At 37.8% G+C, this 25978-nt stretch overlaps 2 protein-coding genes and 1 pseudogene across 3 annotated transcripts; 2 read left to right on the top strand and 1 right to left on the bottom strand.

The window, feature by feature from the left end:
• Window positions 1-2301: 2301 nt before the first annotated feature.
• LOC148359262 (U2 spliceosomal RNA) lies at window positions 2302-2441 on the top strand (annotated as a pseudogene).
• A 384-nt stretch (window positions 2442-2825) lies between these two features.
• LOC148359261 (DNA damage-inducible transcript 4-like protein) lies at window positions 2826-4711 on the top strand. The gene is made up of 2 exons (XM_088344472.1): window positions 2826-3153; window positions 4011-4711. The coding sequence occupies exons 1-2, from the start codon at window positions 2970-2972 to the stop codon at window positions 4445-4447; spliced, it is 621 nt and encodes a 206-aa protein (XP_088200598.1). The 5' UTR covers window positions 2826-2969; the 3' UTR covers window positions 4448-4711.
• Window positions 4712-4762: 51 nt separating this feature from the next.
• On the bottom strand, window positions 4763-25260 carry brd8b (bromodomain containing 8b). 2 transcript variants are annotated; one of them, XM_088344468.1, is made up of 19 exons: window positions 25213-25260; window positions 24491-24587; window positions 23126-23195; window positions 22980-23029; window positions 22135-22257; window positions 21983-22063; window positions 21831-21895; window positions 20490-20653; window positions 19066-19257; window positions 18361-18457; window positions 18010-18152; window positions 15852-16290; window positions 15742-15779; window positions 14503-14702; window positions 14330-14422; window positions 14152-14220; window positions 13071-13356; window positions 9909-9953; window positions 4763-7595 (listed from the first exon to the last, which is right to left on the bottom strand). In XM_088344468.1, exons 1-19 carry the CDS (start codon window positions 25229-25231, stop codon window positions 7536-7538), a joined length of 2331 nt encoding a protein of 776 aa, XP_088200594.1. In that variant the 5' UTR covers window positions 25232-25260; the 3' UTR covers window positions 4763-7535. The 2 variants fall into 2 exon arrangements, with proteins under 2 accessions (XP_088200594.1, XP_088200595.1); XM_088344469.1 differs by lacking the exon at window positions 9909-9953.
• Window positions 25261-25978: the final 718 nt, after the last annotated feature.

Raw genomic sequence — 25978 nt, 5'->3', positions numbered from 1 at the left:
CGCAGCTTAGAGGGAACATTGTGCTGGATAGATTTTCTTGTGCGCTGAGAATGTGCGGACAGTGCGCGCTCGCAGCTTAGAGGGAACATTGCATAGATGTACTAGGGTAATTACGAAAAAATGCTCCCTTGTTTGGGGAAATATGCCTCCTTGTTTATTGTAAAGAACAACTATATTGTTTAAACAATATCAATCACTTAAAATTAGATGATCACAATTCGATGTCTGTTCCTGGGTAATTTATGTTTGCTAGCTGTGAGAATTTTGTATGAAAGCTTTTTGTGATAAGAAGATTACATTGTCTGTCTAGATCTTTGAGTAATATGTGATTGCTGGCTAGCTGGGATTTTGTTAATTTATTTTAAGAATTTTGTGGTTGTAAAAAAACCCTACTACTACTACTAGATCATTTATCTGTTGTTTGTTGCAAGGCTCAACCCCAACACCCCTAACCCCGTGTCATCATATGATTTCAACTGCATACATTCGTTCCTGCAATACGTTTCGAAACTGTTCATAAAGAAGGGGTGTTCTGATCAATCCAAATATCATTATTATGGATACTATGCAGGTACTTGGACTGGTTCAATACCATTGTCTGGAAAAGGTATTTGGGGCTAATTTGTTACATTGCTGATTTTTGGTTTGACTCTGTAGATTTTTGCTCCGCAACAGTTGTTGTAGTAGAAGTATTTATTCTTGAAACTGTTAAATGTTTTTAGATTGTATGGTTTACACTATTCCGACTTTATTTTCAAAATATGGTGCAATGGAAGTTATTGTTGACATTTTGAAATTATTATATATGATTTTCATTACTTTACTGTTTTTTTTACTTTCTTGGTTCTTGTTCTGAAACAGTTGTGATATGAATATTACTATCATTTTTTTATACTGTTAAAGTTTAAATTGCATTTATTTGATAAAAAAAATTGCATATTTGAAGTGCCCATTTAGGCATCTTCGGACTGTGGGCAGGGACACCCTGAACTGGTTGCCAGCCAGTTGCAGGGCACACATAAACAGACAACTAACTTTCACATTCACACCAAGGGATTATTTGGACTGGCCAATTAACCTGACGATTATGTTTTTGAAATGTGGGAAAAAACTAGAGTTCCCGGTGAAAACCCACACAAGCATGGGGAGAACATGCAAACTCCACAGAGGAAGGCTGGTAGCTTGATTTGAACCCATGACGCGCTACCCACTCAGTTGCTGTACCACCACATAAAGGATCAATTATTCAATATTCATGACGTTTCAGAGCAAAAATTGTTGGTATTGGATCCATATTAATTAATACAACCATGTATTTACTTAGATTGGATCGTTACCAAAATTCCCAGTATAGCCAACCCCTATCATGAACGTTGTCAGCCAAAAATTTGCAGTAAAGTTCATATGGATAGAGAAGGATGAAGCACAAAACAAGTTTGAGCGTTGAATATCTGTTAACAATTCTCAAAGATTGACAACATTAAAAAAGCCATCTAACATCAATAAATGTCCGTTGAAGCCATTTAAAATGATTAGTGCAGTTTAATATGAGGCAAAGACCAGCGATTCAGCAACGTTGATGAAACAATATCTGCAAATTCCTGAAAATTACACGTAATCATTGTTTTAGCGACAAAAACACCCAGAAGAAGTGTGCCAGTGTCCCAATGCGCCTATTACGCTGAATGGAATCACAATCATGTAACCCGCGGTCTTTCTATCGTTCTGCTACAGCTGAGAACATGTAGCCGTGTCTATTCCTATATGTCTATGGTCTTAACAATTAACAGAGGTGAGAATTTTAGGCATGTAAAGACTGCCTCAGTTTGACTTTACTTACAGTCGTTTGTAACCAGAAGCTTGTTTATGTGTTTAGTGGAAACACCTGTAAAACATTCAAAATGTGTCAGGGTTTTTATCAGTCTGACAAGAGATTTCTACTGTGGCAATTAAAAATCATTAATATCAGCCAGTGCATTGTTTTGTGGCCATTTCCGGAGTATGGCAGTGACGTAAAAGTATACGAAACTGATATGATCTTTCTTTTTCTCTTCCTTCCTCCTCTCACTGTCTTTCTCTCTCTTTCCCGACAACTTTTCTCTCTTGTATACTAGTCCAGCCCCCGAAATAATGTTATTTTACTATGTGATTAGCACCTTGGCTAAAATGAGTTTGACAACCATGATGTAAATTAATTTTCGGTATTTGTACCGACACGAACCTCATTCTACGTCACTGAAGTACGGTAGCAAGGCTTTGATGCCAAGTCCTTAGCTTGGCCTTGATGCTAGGTCCTTAGCTTGGCCTTCTTGGCCTTTTGATGCTAGGTCCTTAGCTTGGCCTCTTTGATTTTTGCATTTTGGAGATGGAATATGAGCTTGCTCTGTCCACTCCACGCATCGGCCCGGTATTGCAGTACCTCCGGGAACGGTGCATTCGCAATGATCGCAGCAAGGCTTTAGGGCTAGGACCTTAGCTTGGCCTTTTGGCTGAGAGTAAGTGTCCCGGCTCCTAGGCTTTGTAGCGTATTATGAACTGACCGATAACGGATAATGGATAATGAATAACGAAGATAGATCAATAACCCTTAAAAAACCCCCATAAAAACATTAAATATACAGGATGTCAACAAAGTGTTTCCAAAATGTGTTTTTTTTTTCTAGTAAAGTTTAAGTAAAGACAAATGGTACTTTCGAAAATATTGTTAATGTTTGAGTTTTTTTCCCATTTTTTTACCTGGTCATGCAACGTTCGAGCAGGTTGCGTGAGACGTTTCGGGATCTTTCTAGTAGTTAAGCCCCGCCCACACGTGCGGTCTCAGCTGATGCAACGAACCCCACGCACTATAAAGACTAGTGCATTCTGTCCGGCACTTGTTCTCCTTACTTGACGTGACTAATTCAGTTCATGGAGAAAAAACGAACTAATCGTTTAAAAAGGCTACCTGAGTCGTCAAAACAGGAATCAAGATGGTGTATACCGCAGCATTTCTCTTCGGAAAAAAGTCCTCCACCTCGGGAGAGGAGGAAATCTTCTCGGACTTGATAGGAAAATACTTTTTCCGAATGGCTTCAGTCAGAAGAGAACAAGAAGGCACTTCTCCCCGACGGGGAAGCGTAGACAGCTGCGAAGACACTGAAAGCACTTTACACTGTGAGTAAATTAACTGGTCTTATCATAAAATGACTGTGTTCCATTCTTATCATTTGGTTTGTTATAGAACTAGTTTACGCAGCGCAAGGAGCCTGCTAACTCTTTCTGACGTATGCGATGCGGTGTTAATATCTGCTAATATGCTGACATTTTCAGTTTCTCTCATTTTAAAATTAAGCATTAATGAATGAGTGCAATTTTGATTTAAAGGACAAAATGAATAAAGTTTTGACAAATGTAGAATGGATGTTTTCGAAAGTATGCAGACCGATTCTTAAATGGAGTTGTCAACGTACCAATTCCATTAGTACGTACAATTCACATCCCTCGGCATATAAATTAATAAAAAAATAAGAAATGCCTATATAAAGCCCAATATTATAATACATTTGATATTAAGGGCTATACATATAAAAATGACTTGGCATATTGCGTTAGATTTACCATTACTTTAAATTCAGGTTCCTTATTGTTGGCTATCATAAGAGTGTGTCTACTTTAAAGGGACAGTGTGTATTATTTAGCGCTTCCCGAAAAGAAAACATTCAGAAGAAAATGCTTTTGGGAAACAAGCAAATATGCACAAACTTAAATATGAACCTGGTTTTGTAATTCTTGTGGGTGGATTTTTTTATTTATTTCACATATCACGGGGCCCAACATCTTGCAGAAACGGGAACCACCCCATACAAAACAACCCATTTTCCATTTCCTTTTTTTTTCCTGAATTTTTTTTTTTAGTTTTGTCATTATTTCTTTTTAAAGGGGGGGGGGGGGGGGGGGGGGGGGAGAATACAATAACTGCACCAAATTCTATTTTGGAATTGAGAAACTAAAACAAATGCTATCCTTCACAGGTTCCAGCATGGATGTTAATTTGGAGCGTGCCCTTAAACAGGAGTTGGCACGACGGATCGAGCACTGCCTGACTGAGGCTAAAACCTCCGTTCTCGAATGCAACACGCTTCTTCTTCCCCGCCACATGACCACAAGGGTGGGCCAAGACGTGCTGCGTTTCTCCGCCGAGGAACCCTGCGGGCTCAAGGGCGCCTCCATCAGAGTCTATGTGGAGATGAAGAATACGATCAAGTCGTTGGGGTGCCTTTTCCCCGACTCGAGCGTCACCCCGACTTTTGAACTTTCCGTTGTGTTCAAGTTGGACATTAACGACGGCTGGCCGCCGTTCAAGCGTATATTTGACAGTAGCAAAGCGTTGAAGTTGAGGCCAGAGTACAAGCTGGTGAAAAGGAAGCTCTACTCTTCTGCTAGCCCCGTCATCCACGAGTTTAGTTAGAATAAGGCCACGCCACAAAAATTGCGTAACTGTGTACTAAATGTAACATTGTTTAAAGCTCAGGTTTTATGGATCAGGTTTACAGACACTGACATTTTTTTGTATTTGATGTTTACAAGTCGTATTTGTACAAGCAAGGGGTCAAACTGTCAGATTTAGAAAATCTGCAAGCCAGACCACTAATTTGCACTGATTTGTCACTGGATGCAACCCCTCTGGAAGGGGCCGTTTTGTGTTTTTGGTAAATAAACCATCTCTTTCACATCTGTTGGTTTGTTATTTTAGACTGAAGGAGCCATTATTGCATGAACGGGATCAATGTTGAAAAACAAATCTTTATTTAACAAATTTACAACAAAACATGATACAATAATGTACTACCCAAACAAACTCAATGGTCCATCACATAGGCACAAAATAAACCTTTTATGTTTCTTCATCTATAGTAAATCACATTACACAAGCTGTCTTTGTAACATCCTCAGCGATAACTGGTTACAACACTAGTTAAGCATGACTCAGCACATTTTTAAAAACTAAGGGTTGACTTGGCTTAAGAAGAGGTCTTATTTAAAACAAAGCAATTTTATTTACTCCTAATATGCTTTAAGCTAGTGGTAGTTAAATGTTAAAAAGTGCAATCTACTATAAAATACAGTAATCCCTCTGTTATCGCGGTTAATGGGGACCAAAACCACCCGCGAAAAGTGAAAATCCGCAAAGTAGCGACACTCCTTCGAAAAATGCTTAATAAAATGATTTAAATTTTATTTTTTTATAATTTAGACCCGCGAACGTGGAACCACGAAGTAGCGAGTTCCCACTGTATTCAACTATGACAAGTTGTTGATAAAGCCACATTTTTCCCCTCAAGCATATTACACATGGTTGATGGAGGACCAATCTTACAATATGAAAAATGTAAATACCTAAACATATATGCCTTATGACTAAACACAGATAAAACACCTTAATGACATGAATGCATTTTTCAAATTTGTGAATTGTGTCATTTATTTTGTCACAATATACCAACGAGGTGGCGGGTCAAACTGGCTGACCCTATTTCACCCTTTGGCTGATCGTTGTAGAAGCAGAATTGTTCATCACTGATCAACAAATACCGTATTTTCCGCACTATAAGGCGCACCTAAAAGCCTTTATTTTTTTCAAAAGCTGACCATGCGCCTTATAATACAGTGCGCCTTATTTATGGATCAACATTAAGTCGCAAAGTCTTCCAACTAACTTGCAGCCGCCGACTAGATTTCCCCCCGAACGCCAAGTAGTACGCGGTGTATGCTGGGATTTATTTACCGGCGTTTCATTGGCTAACCAATGTGTCAATCATCATTTGAATCGATCACTATTGGCTAAAGTTATTCGGAGGTCAAGGGGCGGATCCTTTTTATCATTTACAAGCTGGCATTGGCTTAAACGGCAAAACAAAGCCTGCAATTGGCCGAAAAAGATGAATGTGAATAGCACGTTGGGTTGACAGCATAGAGAAAACAGTATTTTACTATCCTGTACTGTATTTGTAAATATTTTACTCTCCTGGATTTACTACACTCACGGATATAAGAGGACATTGGCTGCACATTATTATGAACACAACGACTTCGGTGAGCTACTCCGGGTTTTATCCCTGTATTTTGTTTCAGACTGAACTCGATGTTTCTGTGATAAGCGGTGCAGATAATGGATGGAATGGAGTGTCTATTTTTAAATTAAACTCAATTCCAAGTGTTTATTGTCATATGCACAGTAAAGTTGCGAGCGAAAAAGAAAATAGAAACTAAGGAATGGTCGGCATTTCTTGAGTCCCAAGACTTTAACCTTCCGAATGATGGAACGATGCATTTGAGTGACATCGTACGGACACCGCATCCGCACGTGTTCTCGACACGTATTTGCGTCTTTGCAAGCTTTGGGAATGTTAAGGGGGTGATAAGTTTGACTGAACTATCTGACTGTTTTGTCGACGTTCCCATTGTAGCGCCTTATAATCCGGTGCGTCTCATGTATGTCAAAAATAGGACCAAAAACTATTTTTTCGGGGTGCGCCCTATAACCCGGTGCGCCTTATAGTGCGGAAAATACGGTAGGTGTAAATCTCTGAGTTTGACCTCTTATGAATTAAAAAATACAAAATACTGAAATGAAAACAACCTGCATAATTGTTTTTAAATTGCATCAATGTCATATTTAGGTATAACATTATTTGTGTTTATTTATAAGGCATACATTAAGTATACATTTTTAGTATACATGGCAAAAACAGTCCTCTGTAATTTGGTACCCTTTTGAGAAGTTAAATGATCATGAGTCAAAGTATTTTTTTGTAAACAACTTACAGGTTTGTTTGACTTCTAGCACAATTTTATTTTTTGAGACTAAAACACGTACTTATTTTCCAATCCAAATTATTGCTTAAGAAAATAAATGGGGTATAAAAAACGACATAATCGGCAATGACATATTTTACTCTATTGCTTTGCCTGAAGTGACGTTTGAGGTGACAAATCATCAAAAGCCGTAAACGCGAACATCTCTCCGACATGAAGTGGAAACTTTTAGGTGGTGCATTCAATAACACTGAGTATGCATGCGAGTGAATAACTAAAAGTACAAAATGTAATTGACAACACTACAAACGTTGCTTATGCAATGGACAACTTGAATAAGCAAGTCCAAATCAAAGTTCTCCAAGTAATATTTAAAAAATAAATATCACAATTAACATAAAAAAATAGACAAAAGTGAAACAGACAGCACACTGGCAAGCAAACATGTGATACAAAAACAAAGTAAACCGATTTAACAGGAAAATCCCTTACATCTTACAGTGTCAACTGTCATTGAATGCACCACCAAAAGAAATGAATCTGGTCGTCTGAAGTGCTGACAGAAGTAAATAGCTGCTGCTCTATGTAAACACATTGGCACATACCCCTAGAAGAGCAAATGCTTTAGCGTGGTTGCTAAAAAGCACTTGCCCCATACACTTAACATGTCTTTCTACTCAACTAGATCACCAAAGCCACTCAGGTCCAACTTTTCTGCTCACTGTGCGACTTCCTAGAGTCTATTTCTTCATTTTCAGGTCAGCCTCCATGGCACTGCGACGGCCCCTTGTACCGCCATCCTGTCAAGGGGGTGGGGTTGGGGGGGGGTTGCAACCGGAGGAAAAGGAAGAAAAAACAAAAACAAGAAAAGGAGTCACATTTTAGGTGGCGCATATTGAGGGGTCAGCTGGATGCCAACTGGAGTGGGTCTGGGGTTTCGTCAAATGGTGCACAGAAAACCACAATGATCAAATCGATGACAATAAAAAGAAAAATCCAACTCAATGGAGGCAAATCATGAAATCATGCACATGGAAGCAGCATGGACTGACTGAAGACAACTTAAGGGAGCAATTAGACACAGTTTAAGTGAGGCTTCAAAACATGGAACTGTGATGTAACAATAAGACTGGGCCTAAAGAATCCAGCGAGACCCAAGCCTGCAGAGATTAAAGCCCAACCAATTAATTTGATCTGCAGGACGAGCCCGCAGCATACTCGAAATTCATACATTTGTGAGGACAGGGGAGGAGATTAATGATAACAAAATAAAGCCTGCCTTTTGTAACAAAAACACATTGTATACGCATTTACATATATTATATTTCAAACATTGATAGATTTTATTAAGACTTGACGGATACATTTTAAGGTTGTCCATCATTTTGACAAGTTGAAAATTAAACCAATAACCACAGCAGCAGTATGTCCTAGAATTTAGTGCAGCACTTTAAGAGAGGTATAAGTTATTGTGAAATCTACATTTTAAAAAATATTTTAGTGTTGTTTTTTTGGCTTAGTATCCACACATCTTTCAGTGAACATTATTTGTCATATTAAATTTTTTGAAAAGTCAGCGAGAGAGAAGCCCAGCTTGAATGTAATGATTAATCCAGGCCGAATTTCGGGTCGGGCTCGGGCTTAAAACCTTACCTCTGCTATGATGTTGCCGATAACTGAGAAATATTGTCTGGGTCATAAAGAGCCACAAAGGTTTTGCAAGCATATCTATTAGTCACGTTTGCAGCGGAGTAATAAAAGTCCATCTGATTTAACGTGACTGAACTATGTGTGGACCCTACAAAGCAAACAGTGATAAGCTGTGCGGACAGTGGAGTAGCAAGTCAAAAGGTGGCTGACTTCGCTGTCACTTGGAAAATCTACGTGCAAAAAAAAAAAAGAAAAGAAAAATCTAATGATTATTTTTATAAATCAATACAAATGTGCATTTTCTAAACACATACAGCTTGAAAATGTTGCATTTACTTTACATGAGCCTCACTCAGAGTGCTTACATAATTTGTCAGCCATCTTGCTGCTACGGGTACCTGAAAAACCAAAAATTTTGCCAAATGATTATATAAAAAATGGGAAGACAAACTGTGCAATTTGGTCTCTTTAAATTTCCGCAGTATGTTCTATCTAGCACTTGTTCTTTGGTTGGACTACACAATACAGTGATATTTAGTGGTCAAGTAGTACACACTGTCCCTTTAAAATTGCTTTTTTATGTTGAAGAGTAGGAATAGTATGTACTTGTTACATTTTCTTCTGGAGCAAAGGTTTATACTAAATACTTAGTATTTAAAAAGTAAATAATATTTTTTGGAGTCTTTATCTGTGGCTCTATTCAAGAGTTGAGTATTGGTATCAGTCTAAATATAAATATACTGTACAACAAAATTACTACTAATAAAAACAATAATTACCTATAATTCCAATCGCACTTCAAAGCTTTACCCTACGCAACTTGGGAATATGTTTGTATGTTATATGATTGTATTAAACAGCTGCTTGTGTGCACATAATTTGTTGTTTCCTTTTGTTAAACAGTGGTGGATGTTTTTTTGTGCTGTCCCTAAAGAAAATATCACAAGCAATTATACAAGTATTAATAAAGAGATGTAAGACATGTTCAAAACTATAGATTGAAATAAGTTCTTGCAGTCCCTCTAAATGTATGATTTGTTGTTATCAATTTTCTGTCAAAACATTATTTTTGTTACAGAATATAGTATACAAAAACATTTGGGATTTAATTACTGATTTTTGGTGCATGAAATGAGGAAAGTCAACAAAAATATGTATTGCGTCTTATTTGATCATGGTTGTTGGAAAAATACAGAACTCCTAGAATATCTTTACTTCATCAGGGTTGACATTGTGAGGATTAGGAGAATTTGACATTTATCTGTGCAGCATATTTCCATTATTCTGCATCAAAACCAGCAAGGACTGGAAAAAGAACAAACGTCTCCCTAACACACGTTTGTGATGCCACAAATGTGGAACTAAAAAAGAGAAGAACTGATGAGGTGGTTGCGATGACAAAAAGGCAAGTGCGGACCGGGGCCTGTATCTGATGAGTTTGAATCAGTAACCTGCATACTTACAAAGAGAGAAAGAAGGAAAGCGGGTGAGGCCATTGGGACCATGTCCTGCAGAAGGACACACATTGGAGTGAGAACGACAGAGAACGCAAACATAAATTCAGCATGTGCACGTGTACCCACGTGTGAGAAAGCGAGTGTCCGTTAAATGCTGAGGACTAAAGACGTCTAAATGTATTTATTTTTCCACAAATCTATACTGTTGGTCAACTCACACATGTTTGGAAATGATTGATTTATCTACCGTAGTTTTTTTGATGATGCAATGTTGATAACAGAACAAGATGGACACTTTTTTTTGTCTCGTCATAAGTGATGTTTTGGGAGTTATGAGGATTGTGCCTTTTTTGTGGTTATACTTTGAAAAGTGGTACAAACGTGATGCGCCAGTTTGACAGTTATTGACTGTCCTGTATAACATTTTACTGCCGCAACTAATTTTTTTTGAAAATGTGAATTAAAAAAATGGAATTTAAAACTAAGCATTTTCCTAAAAAACACTTTGTGATTCCTTGTATTGAATATTTGTCAAAATCAGGCCAATATTATATGACAGATATTTAATGAGAAGACCAGGGATATTCACACTTTTTCAGCATGGGAACTTCTTTAAAAATGATCAAGTTAAAATCATCTACCGATAACGAAAACATCTACATTATTTCTGAATGGTTTGAGGATTCTATTTACATTATTTAATGGAAGGGGGATTACCTCATGTGCAGCCCCTTCTCAAGGTTTCTTCATTTCCTCATGCAATAATAGTCTGTGGTTTGCAATAATCTGTGGTCTGTGCAGCCCTTTGAGAGTCTTTGTGATTAAGGGCTATACAAATAAACATGACTTAAACTAAAAACTAACTCAAATTAATTAAGATTCAAAGGCAATATAGATTGAAAAATAAACTGAATACTGACAATATTTCTCAATGCAAGCCTAACCAAATCAACTTTTAAGTAAGCACTTAAAATAAAACAACTATCCAATCGTAAAAAGTCTCGATTCAGTCTTATTATCAAAGCCAATGATGTTGAAAAGAAATAATAACCAACATTTGGCATTTGGCTGCTAGATGGAAGCATGTACCTACAAATACAAAAGCACTCAATACAGTTTTCCGTGATCTACCAGTACTACTTCAGGGATTCACCATTAGATTGCTATCGACGTCATAAGCACCCCTACAGTAGACAGTAGAGATATACCCACATAATTGTTGCAGGACTGATACCGGTTATTTGTGACTGAATGGCCTTTAATGTCATTTCACAATAGTATAACAAAATTGGAGGGTTAATCCTATCAGAATAGGGAAAAAAGAAAAAAAATGTATAAAGATAATACTATATTTGGCAAAATTGATTTCCCTTAAAAAAAATGCATTCAATAAAAAGCTTTTAGCAATATGCTGCCATCTAATGATGTGAAAAAAAAATACTACAGTTACTCTGTTGTTCTCTAGAAGAGAGCAGAGAAACCTAGCAATGGTCAGCCTTTTGGGAATAATTATTTTGTTTTCACTAATTGGATGAGATTGGACTATTTCCTGCAAAATCTTTAAATAAACAGAACAGTGTCAATTTATTATTTCAAACTATCTGTCAATGTTGTGCCACATTTGTAGAGCTCCTTTTATTTTTTGTTACCATTGATTTGTTTTCGAACTTCTCAACCTTCACTTTGTATTTTAAAAAAGAGGCCTACCTATTTAATGACTGTTAAAGAGTGCTCAAAAGGTGCTCTCATCACATTTGACTTTTGTGCAATTTTAAGCTGGTGTTTCCAGATATACCTACTTCGCATAAGCCTCAGTAAAATCTCCAAACACAGATTAAACAACAAGGGATTCAGAGAGACCACACCACAACAAAATGACAGCACACCCGTCAAGTTCTATAGGTAAGGTTTTTGAAAATACAGAAAAGACTTATACAGATTTTTACAGGCCTGCCACAAATGACCTTCATAATCATGTGGTGCGACAAGTCCAGATATGGATCCGGAGGTCAAAATGTGGGGAAGACGCAACGGGCACTGTGTCAATAGAAAAACTGATAAAGACATCCTTTGGTGAAGGCAGTGAGATGGTTTTGTATTGGAGCATATTAAATTGTAAAAAAAAGGCTGGTCATCAGTAAAAGCAAGGTCATCGGAGCGATAGGGTAAGATTCACAACACGTGCAATATGCCCTCTTCAGTCAGCGACGGATCTCACAAGACCGCCTCCAGTATTTGAACTAAGCTCAACCCTTTTGAACACCAGCTTGGACGTATTTGCCTTGCTAATGCAGTCAGATAAACTAAGTCAAATATAACTGCAACATTTGAAAATTTGTTAGGAAAAAAATACTTTTTTTTTTCCCGTGGGCACAACCCACACAATTCACACACTGTGTCTGCTCATCAGACAAGTGTGTCACAATTACAAAAGGGGGAAAACCATTTCAAGGGAAATAATGAAGCTAATCAAAGTGCAACATCTATCAGTACTAATAAAAACTATGTTCAAACACATACAGTTCACACAAGTCATTGGGTGGTCATAAACCAGGAGAAAGTGACAAACAATCTGAGTCAAGGGGCAGGCAGACAAATACTCTGACAGAAGTTAGCAAGAAGTAAAGCATCATGCAGGACTTGACAGGAAATATTGCAAAACAGCAAAAAGGGAGGATACATTCAGGTAACATAAAAGCAACGTTGTTAGTTTCCCGTGTGTGTTATGAGTGTGTTCTTCAGGATGTGAATTTGATAATCATCAACCTAAATTCAATCATCATTGAAAGTAGAGAAAAAAAATGGATTAATTGTTAAAGAATATAATAGGGCTGTAAAAAAATGTTCTACACATTTGTTGCTCTGTTGCAGATTTTCTATGTAGGATACAAAACACTCTTCAGTAAGGGGCAGAAAAACTTCTTACATTTGGATTTTAAGGCAGTTAAGATTTAAATGTTGTAATGAGCATATATATTGCAAATCAACTTCAATAGGTTGGCTTCAAACTACCATTAAAGCATGCTCCCTTATATAGCTTCCATTGAGTTGTTTGTACAATCAGCTATTTTTCATTTTTAAATATATTGCCCCAGCTACAACAAACTAACCACACAACTTTGAGAGGCCAATATGTCTTTTTCTCCCCATTTAGGCAACCCAACGCACCTTCTCAGCCGGCTCGCCTGGCTTGCGATTTCCTTCCCTGCCGCGGAGGCTCTTGGCAGAGATGGCGCTCTCGGACGTCTGCATGATGAGCTGCGTGGCCAGGAACTGCTGGACGTGCTCTAGGACGTCACGTTGCATCTCTAAGGCCATATGATAGACGTCGTGGTCTGACGAGTTGTACATGACAGCGTTCTGAAACATCAACATGATGTCCCGCTGGAACTCTGCCGTTGTGCGGATCACCCCAGATTCAATGTTCTTCTTGATTGCTGATAGGTCCATTGGTCTGGAGCAGGGTAGGTATTGCCAAAGGAAAACATTGACTCAAATAGGAAAACAAAATACTTCAACAAGTGTTTTTCTTTAACGGAAAGTCCAAACTACTGTATTTTCCGGACTATAGGGTGCAAATAAAAACTGGCCAGAAACTTGTAAGTGCGCCTTATGACACGATGTACCTTAAATACACCAAAGTACTGGTAAAATAAATGGGAAATTTATGAATCAGTTTTGTGCGTTACTTCTTGAGGTTTTGCGGTATAGCATCATAATTGTGCAATGATTTATCAATTTTAAAAACATCGCCACGTCTGATTCATCATCAGATACATACACTAAAAGGTTGTTTCACTAGCCGTTTTTTGTTTTGCATTTATTAATATCTTTGAAGGGTAACTTTTTTTTAATCCATTCTTTAACATTCTTTTCTGTCACCGATTGAAAAAAAAGTGTGACAAGGAGGTAAAATCTAATTCCTTTAAACCCTTAAATCTGTATCATCATGGACATCGACAGTAAAAATACAAAATACAAAAGTAATTGCACTCTTATACTTCCGAAAGTATTTTAACCCATAAGAAGATCATTTTGTAAAATTCCAACCTATTAAATAGACATTCGTGTTTCAGTTTGCACAAAAATGGACAAAACATAGAATAGAATATTAATAAATTACAGTGAAAATAGAAGAATAAAACAGTTTTGTTCTGGAAGTGGTCATGAGAAGAAAAAGTCCGGACGTGAAAAAGTCTAAAGTTGTACCGTACTTTTGTAGACTAAATGGCTCAAACACTGATCTCACCTATGTACAATGCTGTGGTAACCAGGGGCGATGTCATCTGAGACTGGTTGCAAAAAGACGCTGGCATACCTGGGAGCAAAGAGTTTAACAAATAAAGTTGACAGCCAGAGGTAACGCAATTCAAATCTAGGATGATTACGGTGGAATATAATGATTTGTTCTCTGATTTGGCCAAGACCTGTGGTTCGCCGCAGCTCTCCACACCAGCATGATGGCTTTCTTCCAAATTTTCTGCGCTTGGACGGCCTCTTGGTCCTCACCACAAGTAGATCTGGTGTGATGAGAGGATAAAATGAATGGGACCCAAAAATAAAGTAAAGTATGAGCAGATGCAAGCAAGCGTATACTCACAGCTGCGAAGAAGAGGCAGGACTGCTGGCTAATGAATCCACAGTGTAACGTTGCGAAGGCGGCCCATAACCATCTTCACTCTCGCTGGCTGCCCGCTCCACTTCGGACAAATAAGGTCCCTCACCCTCTCCGCACTCTTCTTTCAGCTTCATACATTCTTCAGGATCACAGTCACTTCCTCCTTCCTCCTCTTTCACCTCCTGATCTCAAGTACATAAAGAGACTATGATGATGGCAATAATCCCTATAGTAATTTTTATTGTATATTTTAACACATAGATTAGGAGCCCTAAGGTGGGAAAGACACAGAGCTTTTTGCATATTAGACAATCAGAGAATGTGTATTTATATTACGAGAATGGCCTGAAGGCTATACAAAATGTTATATATCTTTTGATCTTGCACAACTATATTAATACCGTCTAGTGTGCTGCAATATCGTAAAAACGTTTAGCCCTCAATTGTTTTTTTCTGAATAATTTCACTTGTGTATTATGTTTGTTTGTATAGTTTTGGTTCTCATTTAATTTTCTTTCCTGTTTTAAGTTTTCTATCTCAGTTTACATTATTTTATTCAAATTTTGTCAGAATAGCTAGCAATATGGTTCAATACACATCAAGGGAAAAAAAATTAAGTAAAGCAGTGGGGAAAAAAATCCAATCTGTGGCCACGTGTCTACGGCCATGACAAGGCAATCCACTGTATTTGGTGCTGAGACGACAAAACTGTTCTGGTGTTTTACTGCAGTATCATGCAGTGAAACACTCTGGCAGAGAACTGATGGGAAACTTAAAGCATGGTGTCAATTGGGGTGTGATTTGTTGATGATTTGCCTCGCTTCACAGACGGTATTTAGAGCACTTGGGACTGCTAGGCGCTCAAACTATATGAAAGTAATTTTTCAATGTGTCTCAATGAGTCCCACATTAATCATATTCAATGTGATTTCTGCCTCTTAGGATGTTGAACGAGCCATTCAGATTTGACCAAATAGGAGAATATGCTAATAATTAAAGTAATTATGCACACCATGATCTCTTTTGACTACACTTGCCCTGAGATTAGTAATTACACAAATACAAATCTCATGATCGCCTTATGTGAAATAAGCATTCAAATTTATACAACATGGACTTGGGAAATATTCAACAAGAATAATGATACTATTTGTCACTTATTTGTGCACATACTGTGAAAAAAAAGCGTTCATATTTTCTAACACTGTTTATACCCATTACCTTGGATTCTCTGCCAGATACAGAACTGTCCTCGGAATCTGTGAACCAAAAAAAGTACTGTTATTATGTTTTATAAAGTCACATTTCATTTTCTGTGTTTGGTAATTTACCTAGACATGGTGGGTTTGGCTCTGGCGGATTCCATTCCTCCGATTCAGTCTTCAGTACTAGATTCGTGTCTGTCGTCCCTGGGGACTCTTCCTCTAAAGTGTCACCTCCATCAGTGACGTTGTTGGTGGTGACACATGAAGCAATGTCACTTTCAGTCACAGCTGGCTCACAATTTCTTTTGACCTGCTCGTCTGTACTCGTAGTTTCTGTTGGATTCTGAGCATCCGAGCTGATGGGGGTTGGGCCCGACAGTTGAGCTGCATCACAAGGTTCCTGTATGTGCTCAGAGTCTCCGACACTGGCAGTTTGGTCGGATTCCTTTATTTCCTGAGTTTCCCAGGGTCCTGGTAGGGTATGTCCTTCCGAGGCAGCCTCTTCACACAAAGAGAGTGCTGCTTCCACTGCAGCAGCATCCAAAGCCTCCACTGAGTCATCCACCTTTGAAGAACAGCAAGCATCGCATCAAACTTAATCTTATTTGCTTCCTTACACTTTATATCCTGATGGAGCGGTGGTACAGTGCAGCCTCTTGATCAGTTTTGATTCCAAGAAGGTGCCCCAATATCCCTCTCACACTTAACATTGGCCATGATTTCTAAAGATTTGTGGTTACTCTATGAAGTCTCTACCAGAAAATATTGTAGTAACCTGTCATGGTGATCCCTAATAATAATATAATAATAATAATAATAATAATTTCCTTGTATTGTCATTCTGTGTAACAATGTACACAGAACGAAATGTCGATTGCACCTGACCCGTTGTAGCGAGCCGATGCAGCCGCAGCCAACAGAGGGCGCCGCCGACCACTTTTTAAGTCTTAGGAATGACTCGGCCGGGGCGCGAACCACCGACCTCCCAGTCTCAAAGCGGGCGCCTTACCATCTAGGCTACTGAGCTGGTCTAAATGAGACCAGTTCGGTCCAAAAATTAAGGTCAAAGGTTTTCTGCCAATTGGGAGAAAAGTCAGTCAATGTGAACTAAAATTTAAGTGGGATATCATATTTTATTCATATATTCTGTAGTGGTTATTTTCATGTTGTCACTTAGTTCCTTGTAGTGATAGCAATAAGAATTGTTTTATTGTCATTGATATTAAAGTGGTAAAACATTATAGGCAACAAGATTAGACATTGCACTCCAGGGTAAAGATGTGATAAAGAAAAAATAGACTGTCAGAATAAACAGGTAGAAATATTTACAACGTAACGCTTGGAGACTGGTCATATTTTATGAATAGTGAAATGAAAAAAATGCATTGTTTTAATAGTTAAATAAAAAGTAGTGCAATAACATTAGCAGCAACAACAGTTCCCAAATAAGTCCCAGGATAAAGGTTTTCAGTTTTGCGTGCATAGAAATTTAAGTAGTTTTGGGATCTCCGAAAGTTTTCCAGCACCTGCTCCTGCATGGGTTGAAAATACATCATATTGGACATGAATAGAAGATCAACTTCTAATTTTGTATCTATGACCGGAAAAATATTTTTTCTCGTATTGCACACTACTGCCACCGGCTGTTCAATTGAGCATAATACAGAAAAAAAAGATTTCATTTTAAAAATACTGTACCACCAGCTATTATCAACTATTATTATTATTATTATTGTTGCTGTTGTTTTTTTAATCCAGAACATAAAAAATAAATAATATGATTTATACATAAAATGATTAAGGTATGCACAAAAATATATAGAAAGTGGAGAGACAACTATTAATACATAGTATCCATCCATCGATCCATCAATCATTTGCACCGCTTGTCCTCAGTGGGGTCGCCCTGAACTGGTTGCCAGCCAGTCGCAGGGTACACAGAGACAGACAACCTACCCGCTCATTTACACTTAGGGACATTTTGAAGTCACCAATTAACCTGCCATACGTGTTTTTGGAATGTGGGAGGAAGCCGGAGTGCCAGGAGGAAACCCACGGAAGCAGTGGGAGAACATGCAAACTCCGCACAGGAAGGCTGATAGCTGGATTTGAACCCATAACCTCAAAACGCGCAAACCTCTCAGCTGCCGTGACACCCCCCACAAAGTATCCAAAAAAAAAAGAATAATCTTCTCTATACTAATTGTTTTTGAATGCATAGCATAAAATAACAAAACAATTACTCAAAAGGAAAGCGTTTAGTAAGACTAAATGTATTGAGTACCTTTTCCTCAATGATGGCAATGATGTCACCAACGGTTTCCAAATCTAGTTCATCTCCCATGTAAGAGACTGCAACTAGGTCCTCTTCTACTAACGTCCCCTCCACACCAAGTTCTGCCTTCACTGCAGCTTCAACTTCCCCTACTAAAAGTCGGGAAAGAATAACATTTATGATAATGAAGTCGGAAATTAGAAACAAATATTTAAAGGAATCAAAACATGCATTTCTAACAAATTTAAACTAACAAGTACATCTTCAATGTGTCAATATGGGAAATACAAGAAAATATTTTGGGGCAAATGAAGGGCTCAAAATAACAGCCAGTGAACCTTTGCTTTTTATTAATATTACCTGACATGAGATCATGACCAGTTGGCAACGGGGTGGCGACAACAGCAGCAGTCTGTATTCCATTACTTAGGCTTCCAGAGGAGTCTATGTCAGCGACCTGTTGGTGCATAATCATTTGTTGTTCTTACTTCTTATGAACCAGGAAACCCTGAATATTGACCAAAATTATTGGAAATTTGTGTCCACTAAACCGGGTGGTCGACCTTGGGCTCATTCAGTTTAGTATGCAATCTCTTTTGAAAATTGCACTAAACATTCATTAAAGCAAAATTATCTCCTAACTGTTATAGTTATCAAAAAGAAACATTGACACTACTAGAACTATTACTGGCACTAAACTTGACAACTGTTTTGACATAATTACTCATTGGAAACTTTGTTTTGGGATATAAACTTCAAATTTGTTTTGAAAAATCAAATAAAGCAATACGTGAAAAGGCATGCTGCATTTGTCTCTGGAATTGTTATTATCTAAATCACTATTTAACAAAATAAATATTTTTAGAATAGGTATCAAATGCTTAAAACATCAAATATAACATCAATACGTATTTACATGGTGAATTACAGTATATTATAATTGCTGTACCTCTAACCTTTCATTATCAATCAAGTGCTTTCATAATGTAGTGTTACAATGTTTTACATAAAAAAATATATAAATAATTTATTGAACGGTTAAATCTAGGCTATGTTGGCTCTCACAAGGCGGGGGCTGGCCGAGATGTGGTTGCCTTTTTTAAGCAGTTCCGACAGGAGGGGAGAGGGAGGCGGCGTGGCTTTCTGAGGCAGTAGCCTCTTCTGTGAAGCATCCTCCACAAGAGTGGGAAGGCCTCCTTCTTTAAGTCCTTGTCCTGTAACGTCCGTCACTGGGAGAAAAAAACCAATACCTTGGACCTGGAGCAGCAACAGAAAATAAAATGAACAGTCAACAAATTTTTTTACAACATAACGTTAACCAAATAAACCTAATTGAAGTGTTTGCTCCTTCTGAGATATGAGGTTTATGGGTAAGACTGGGCTGTATGCATTTTAAATTTCAACATTTACAATATCCCCGCCTCAGCTCCATGGGGAGCAGAGCTTTCAGCCGCTCTGCCCCCCAGCTCTGGAACTCAGTGCCGCCTGATCTCCAAAATTCTGCGACCCTGTCCACCTTCAATTCCGGACTCAAAACTCTCTCTTCAGACTTGCCTATTCTTGACCATATGCCTCACACACCTCCCCTTTTAACTATAATGTGTTTAATTGGCTATTCATTACTTGCTTGTTTTACTTTTGTTTTACTCTTTATTTATTGTTGTGTCCTACTCATATGTACAGCGACCTTGGGTGTCCAGAAAGGTTCTTCAAAATACAATGTATTATTATCATCATCATCATTATCAATGTAATTGTACACTTTTATAATAAAAATAAAAACATACTAATGGCATTTTTTTTCAAGTGCTCTTTCAATTGGGCGACTTAATTATAGTATGTATTTCTTAATGTAAAAATCATAATTGGAAAATGATCAAATTAACACATCTCTAAACGCTCATAAGAAAGCCACTCCACTTAATCTCGTTTTATTTTCCAATTCAGTAAAAGAAAGCCAACCTATTTAATTGTTGCCAATGTTTGAATATCTGGATGTTTGCTTTTTAGACAATAACGAGTTAAAATAGTAAAGACAGACTTGCTTTGTGAAAAGGGCTTTTTGCAAAAAAAAGTTAATAACCAGATCTCCGAAGACAGAAACAGCGTAACTTTTGAACGCTCAGACCCACAAGCATATCAGTAGAGGGGCTTTCCTCTCAAATCATTTTGATGTAGATAACAATTATGGCCTTTCCTGTGAGACATAGGCAGGAGCAGTGTGCAATTATTTACAACAGCTTCTAGTCTACCATTGTTGTTCATTTCAATGTTTTTTTTAAACAACAATACATCCCTGCGATATGTATTCAAAAACGTTTAGCAGAGCTTGTAAACGTGTTGTGCTGTTCTGGATTGTATTCAAAATATGCAAATATTTAAAATTGACAAGACCAAATAGCCTTTATCTGTCAAACTGTAGTTTGTGTGTTCACTGACTACATAGAAGACTGCCTTTGCAAACATTTGGGAGATATCCAAGTACTCACAGAGTGGGTGCTGGTGTCATCTAAGAGAATGCCTGTAGGTTCTGAAGGTGGTGTAGGTGCTAAAACCTCCAACTGGGTTTCCAAGTTAGTAGGACTTGCACCCAAAGGAGAACGCACAGTGACGCTGGGCAGACGTTTGGGCGTGTTTTTAATTGCCTGACGAGCTTAAAAAAAAAATAATCAGACAAAAACATGAACATACATTGAAGTAACTTGATAATGTATTTGAGTGGATAGATATTGGGACAAATATGCATTGTTTTGGATTACTCAAGTGCACTACATCAGACACTTTTAGATATTTATATACCAAAGCCATATCTCCCTAGTGGGGGGTGGCTACAGTCAAGAACGCACTCACATTCACCAAACATTCATTCCCCTTCGCTCTTCCCAACTTGACACCAAACATTAAGCCAACAGCACAACAAGGGGTGAGTTGCTGTGCCATGCAACCCTCCATCAAAGGAGAGGCCCGACAGCATACACTCGTTTACCCCCTCCGCATCAAATGCGTCCATATCAGTCATTCTTAATTATCCTTCGCCATTTACAACAATCCCTTGCACACGTTATTGCACCCATTAAATTAACTGACCTCACATCCAGAGCATGTTTCACCCCATCCATTTAACCATATTTGGGGTTACCTCTCATTGTATTTTCAACCACTTCTGCACTACAAACTCTTTTAGTTAAACGGCCTAAATCCATTTTTTCCATATGTCCAAACCATTTCAGATCCTTTTCATCAACCTTTCCAGCAAGCTCTTTCACACCAGTTATACTCCTTACTTCCTCATTCCTGAACCTACCCAGTCATGTCACTCCACACATACTACGCAAGCCTCTTATTTCAAAGATTTTTTACCTAACTCTCAAACCCCATGCTTCTGAGCCATACATCACAGTTGGTATCACCACACCTTCATAAAATCATTGTTTTGCAGTCATTTGCAGATCTATATGTTTGAACAATCCGTTCAGCACACCCATTGCCTTGTACCCTTCATCCACTCTTTTGTTCACATCCTCCTCCAGACCATCCCCTGCTGCCACATATAAAACCAAATACGTACCCATCTACCTCCTACAACTTCAAACCAGTTAATATAATCTATAATCCACCTACCGTACTAAATGTCGAACACCTCATTAATTTACCTTTGTCTGCATTTGCATTCGCTCATACTTTTTATAAAAATCCACTACCAAAGGAGAAATGTTGAAGTTTAAAAGAAAACGTTTATAATTATGGTAATTAACAGTGGAAACACATGATCAACCAAGTGTATGGGAAACCAAACTTCTGTACATTGGGTATTTTGTATATTTTTTCACCTTGATACGCCATTTCTGTTGCTTTCCTCTTCTGCTCTGCTTCCTCCTCGTCCTGCTTCTTTTTTCTTTTGTAAAACATTGAACATCAAGAATGGAAAAAGTCTAGTTGGATTTGAATGTATAACAAAAGGAAAAATAAAGATAAATCTTACAACGTTATCTCTGTCCACAATTCTTTCAGCTGCGTATCCATTTGACCTGTCTGTATTAGTTCCATTTCCTTTTTCAACTTCCTGCACAGACACAATTGCCAGATAGGATCGTAATATGAATCCTAGAACCTCACCTAAAAAGTCACAGCTACCTGTAGTGTTCTTGTGTGTCTCGTAGTAGTTTTTTCAGCTCCTCTATTCTCTCTGTGGTCAGCCGTCGAACAATTACATCTTCAATGGTTTCAACCACCTCACCTTTCTCACCGCGCTTACGTCTAGAACACAAATGGAAAATCACTCGAATTAAAAATTATGTCAAAATCTGTTGATCACCGTTTTGCCTTTTTGTCTAGGGATGCACAATAATCATTAGGATGATATTTATCAGACTAAAAACAACAAAATATAACGTCAGTTATAGACCTGACAGCAAAAAATAAAAAACGGGGGAAAAAAAATGGTCAATTGGAGCTGACCCTACTAGTTAGAAATATTTCAAGCTTGCTTGTTATACTTTGATTTTTTAAAGTAGAACGTAGTAGCCCACCTTGTTTGTGTCTTAACGCTCTGCAATTTGCACGTAGCATCACAGAGCTTACCATGTCCCATCAGCACAGCCGGTGAGCATTGCGTAGGATGTGTATTGCACTGCTAGTATTGTAGGTTATTGAACATTAGGGAGAAAGGGAGTTTTATTATGTTTATATAATTCTTTTCACACACCTCTGTGTTTGTTTAAACATCATTTTAATTAAAAAAAGAAGCTCTTTAAGGGCTTGTTGATTACAATTTGACAGTCTGCAATCAAATATAATCACAACACAAAGTGTCATTTTCTGTCCTAGACATCTTTATAAATTGATAAAATGAAAAGTCAAGCTCTCGTTGTAATTCTAAAGATAAAGAAAAGATTCGCAAATATGGAATAAGGTCAAATAATTTTTTTTGTAGCTATCGTGCATCCCTAATTTATCTATTTCTTGTCTTTTGTACTGACTTTGGGGCTTCGGTGGCTTCCAGCAGCTCAGAGTATTGAGAGGCACAGTGCTGAAATGTAAAAAAAATTATGAAATTATCCTCGATATAGAGGACATAACTTAAATCCAATGCTAGGTGCTTGGTAGACATCATCAAGGATCTTACCTTCTGCGAGAACCAGTCAGGTGGGCGACCAGGCTCAGAAAAAGGCTTTATGGCTCTACTTACAGAAACCCTATAAGTAACAGAAGAGCATTACACATACAATAAGATATTTATTCAAGGTTACCGTATTTTCCGCACTATAAGGCGCACCTAAAAGTCTTAATTTTTTTCAAAAGCTGACCATGCGCCTTATAATACACTTATACTTATATATGGCTCAACATTAAATCACAAGGTCTCGCAACTTACGCAACAGCCGCCGACTCGATTTTCCCCCGAACGTGGAGTAGTCCGCGGTGTATGCTGGGATTTATATACCGGCGTTTCATTGGCTAACCAATGTGTCAATCATCATTTGAATCGATCACTATTGGCTAAAGTTATTCGGAGCCTCGGATAGGCTAGAGGGCCGAAACAAACCCTGGAATTGGCCGAAAAAGATGTGTCAATCATCCGTTAAATCAATCACTATTGGCTGAAGTTATTCGGAGCCTTGGATTGGCTAGAGGGCAAAAAACAAACCCTGCAATTGGCCGAAAAAGATGTGTCAATCATCCGTTAAATCGATCGCTATTGGCTGAAGTTATTTGGAGCCTCGGATTGGCTAGATGGCCAAAACAAACCCTGCAATTGGCCGAGTTTAGCAATGGCGTAGCAAGCTTGCTAACGTACACCATAAAGAAGCATGTTTTATTAGTCTGTATTTGCAAATAATTTACTCTCCTGGATTTACTTCACTCACGGTTGTAAGAAGACCATGATTGCGTATCATTATTGAACGTGAGAACTTAGGTGAGCTATGCGGCTTTATATTTTCCCGGTATCTTGTTTTAGAACTATCTTGATGTTGCTGTGATGAGTTGAGTGAATTAAACTCAATTCCAAGGGTTTATTGTTATATGCACAGTAAAGTTGCGAGCGAAAAAGAAAATAGAAACTAAGAAATGTTTGGCATTTCTTGAATCCCTAGACATTAACCTTCCGAATGATATTTGAAATTATGCATTTGAGTGACATCGTACGGACACCGCATCCGCACGTGTCTATGACACGTATTTGCTTCTTTGCAAGCTTTGGGAATGTTAAGGGGGTAATCAGTTTGACTGAATCTTCTGACTGTTTTGTCGACGTTCCCATTGTAGCGCCTTATAATCCGGTGCGCCTTATCTATGGAAGATAAAATTGTTCAAACCTCACATTGTTTATTTGCTGTTAATAGTGTCAATAAAATTGTTCAAAAAAAAAAATCTATGGAAGATATAGGACCAAAAACTCTTTTTTGGGGGGTGCGCCCTATAGTGTGGAAAATACGGTAGATATTTTGTGCACAAAGAAAGAAAATACTGTATTTAGTTGTCTTTTTACCAGTTTTGGTCACCACTCCTCATAACAGAGGATGCCAGGCATAGTTTCTCTCTGATTGACCATGGCTCTGTTGGACCCACACTCAGAATTTTGTGTTCTGGAACAAAAAAAACGACACCAAGAGGCAATTTTCTCAACTGATTTTATCAAACTGATATATTCAACTTATAATAAATAATAATTATAAATAAATTACAAATAATTACAAGACAATATAAATGTGACTATACGAATAGATGCGGGTAATAAAATATAAAAAGAAATCATTAATTTAAGACATCACTGGAATTCAGTTTTGAAATAAGAAAAACACAATTAAAAAAAAAAAAAAAGACAGAGTAGCTGTCTAAATGTCCAGTTTATTATTGATGTGTAACCTAATCAACATTCCGTTGGAAATCCAATTATATTGGTGATAATACTATCAACGCAGTCATAACAAACGGCGAAAAATAACTGGAAAGTCAAACAGTTGAAAGGGTAAACAACAAAAAGAAAGCCAACCACGGCTAATCGACGAGCCGTGTTAGCTCAACAGTGTAATTACGGGGGAACACAATGGTGAGGCACAAACATCTACACGTTTATGCTTTTGTTTAACCAAACAAAACTCCCATTTTCAACAATAATGCACTCAATAACAATATCCAAAGTTGTTTCACTGTACAGCTGTACCCTGCATAGTAAATCTAGAACCCACAAAGGACAAAAATATTACTCACTGCCGATCCCGCTCGCCATTTTTTGAGACAACAAAGCCAGGGCCCCAACTTCCTCCGGACGAATTTCAGTGGTACACATAATAAATCGAGGGACATAAAATGAACCAATCCTGTCGACGAATCGCACGGGTCTTCGCGGCCATGTTGGGTGTGTCACTTAGCCTCGTTCGTCGTGAAAACAAAATCACTATATATTTTACGTGAAGGAATTAAACTTTCAATTTAGTTGCATACGAAGTTTTAGGTGTATTTTTCCTTGACAAAAAACATGTATACAATGAGTGAGATCCTGAGTTCCGGCAACAGATCAACATATTCATGTTATCCATTTAAATAATACGCTTTCGGACTTAAATCTCAATGTATTTTTACTTTATTGATATTGATGTTTATTAGATGCATTTTTTAGGCCACAGCACAAAACAACCTCAACTAATAATTGATAAAAGGAAAAACTCAAACAACTGCAAAGTACAATTACATGATTCGTAATTGTGTGCCCAAAGTGGGCAAGACTGAAGCAGAAGCTTTTAGGGGCCTACCCCCTCTTTATTTTTCTTGCAGGAAATAAATGTTCGAATTTAAAACACTAAAACAAAAGACAAAACAAACAAAAACAAAGTAAAATCATAGCCAGCGACTCTTTTAACATCTAATATATAAAGGGACAGTGTGTGATATTTTGTGCCTCCTAATGGTGCAAAAACTTCCATCCAGTAATTATAAAAGAAACAACATTGATTTGAATACTAGGCAAAAATGCATG

Source organism: Urocampus carinirostris, chromosome 9 (assembly GCF_059441175.1).
Source record: "Urocampus carinirostris isolate Australia breed hairy pipefish chromosome 9, RoL_Ucar_1.0, whole genome shotgun sequence".
Classification (NCBI taxonomy): domain Eukaryota; kingdom Metazoa; phylum Chordata; class Actinopteri; order Syngnathiformes; family Syngnathidae; genus Urocampus; species Urocampus carinirostris.
Note: the sequence above shows the minus strand (reverse complement) of the source record. Positions and strands in the feature narration are given on the sequence as shown.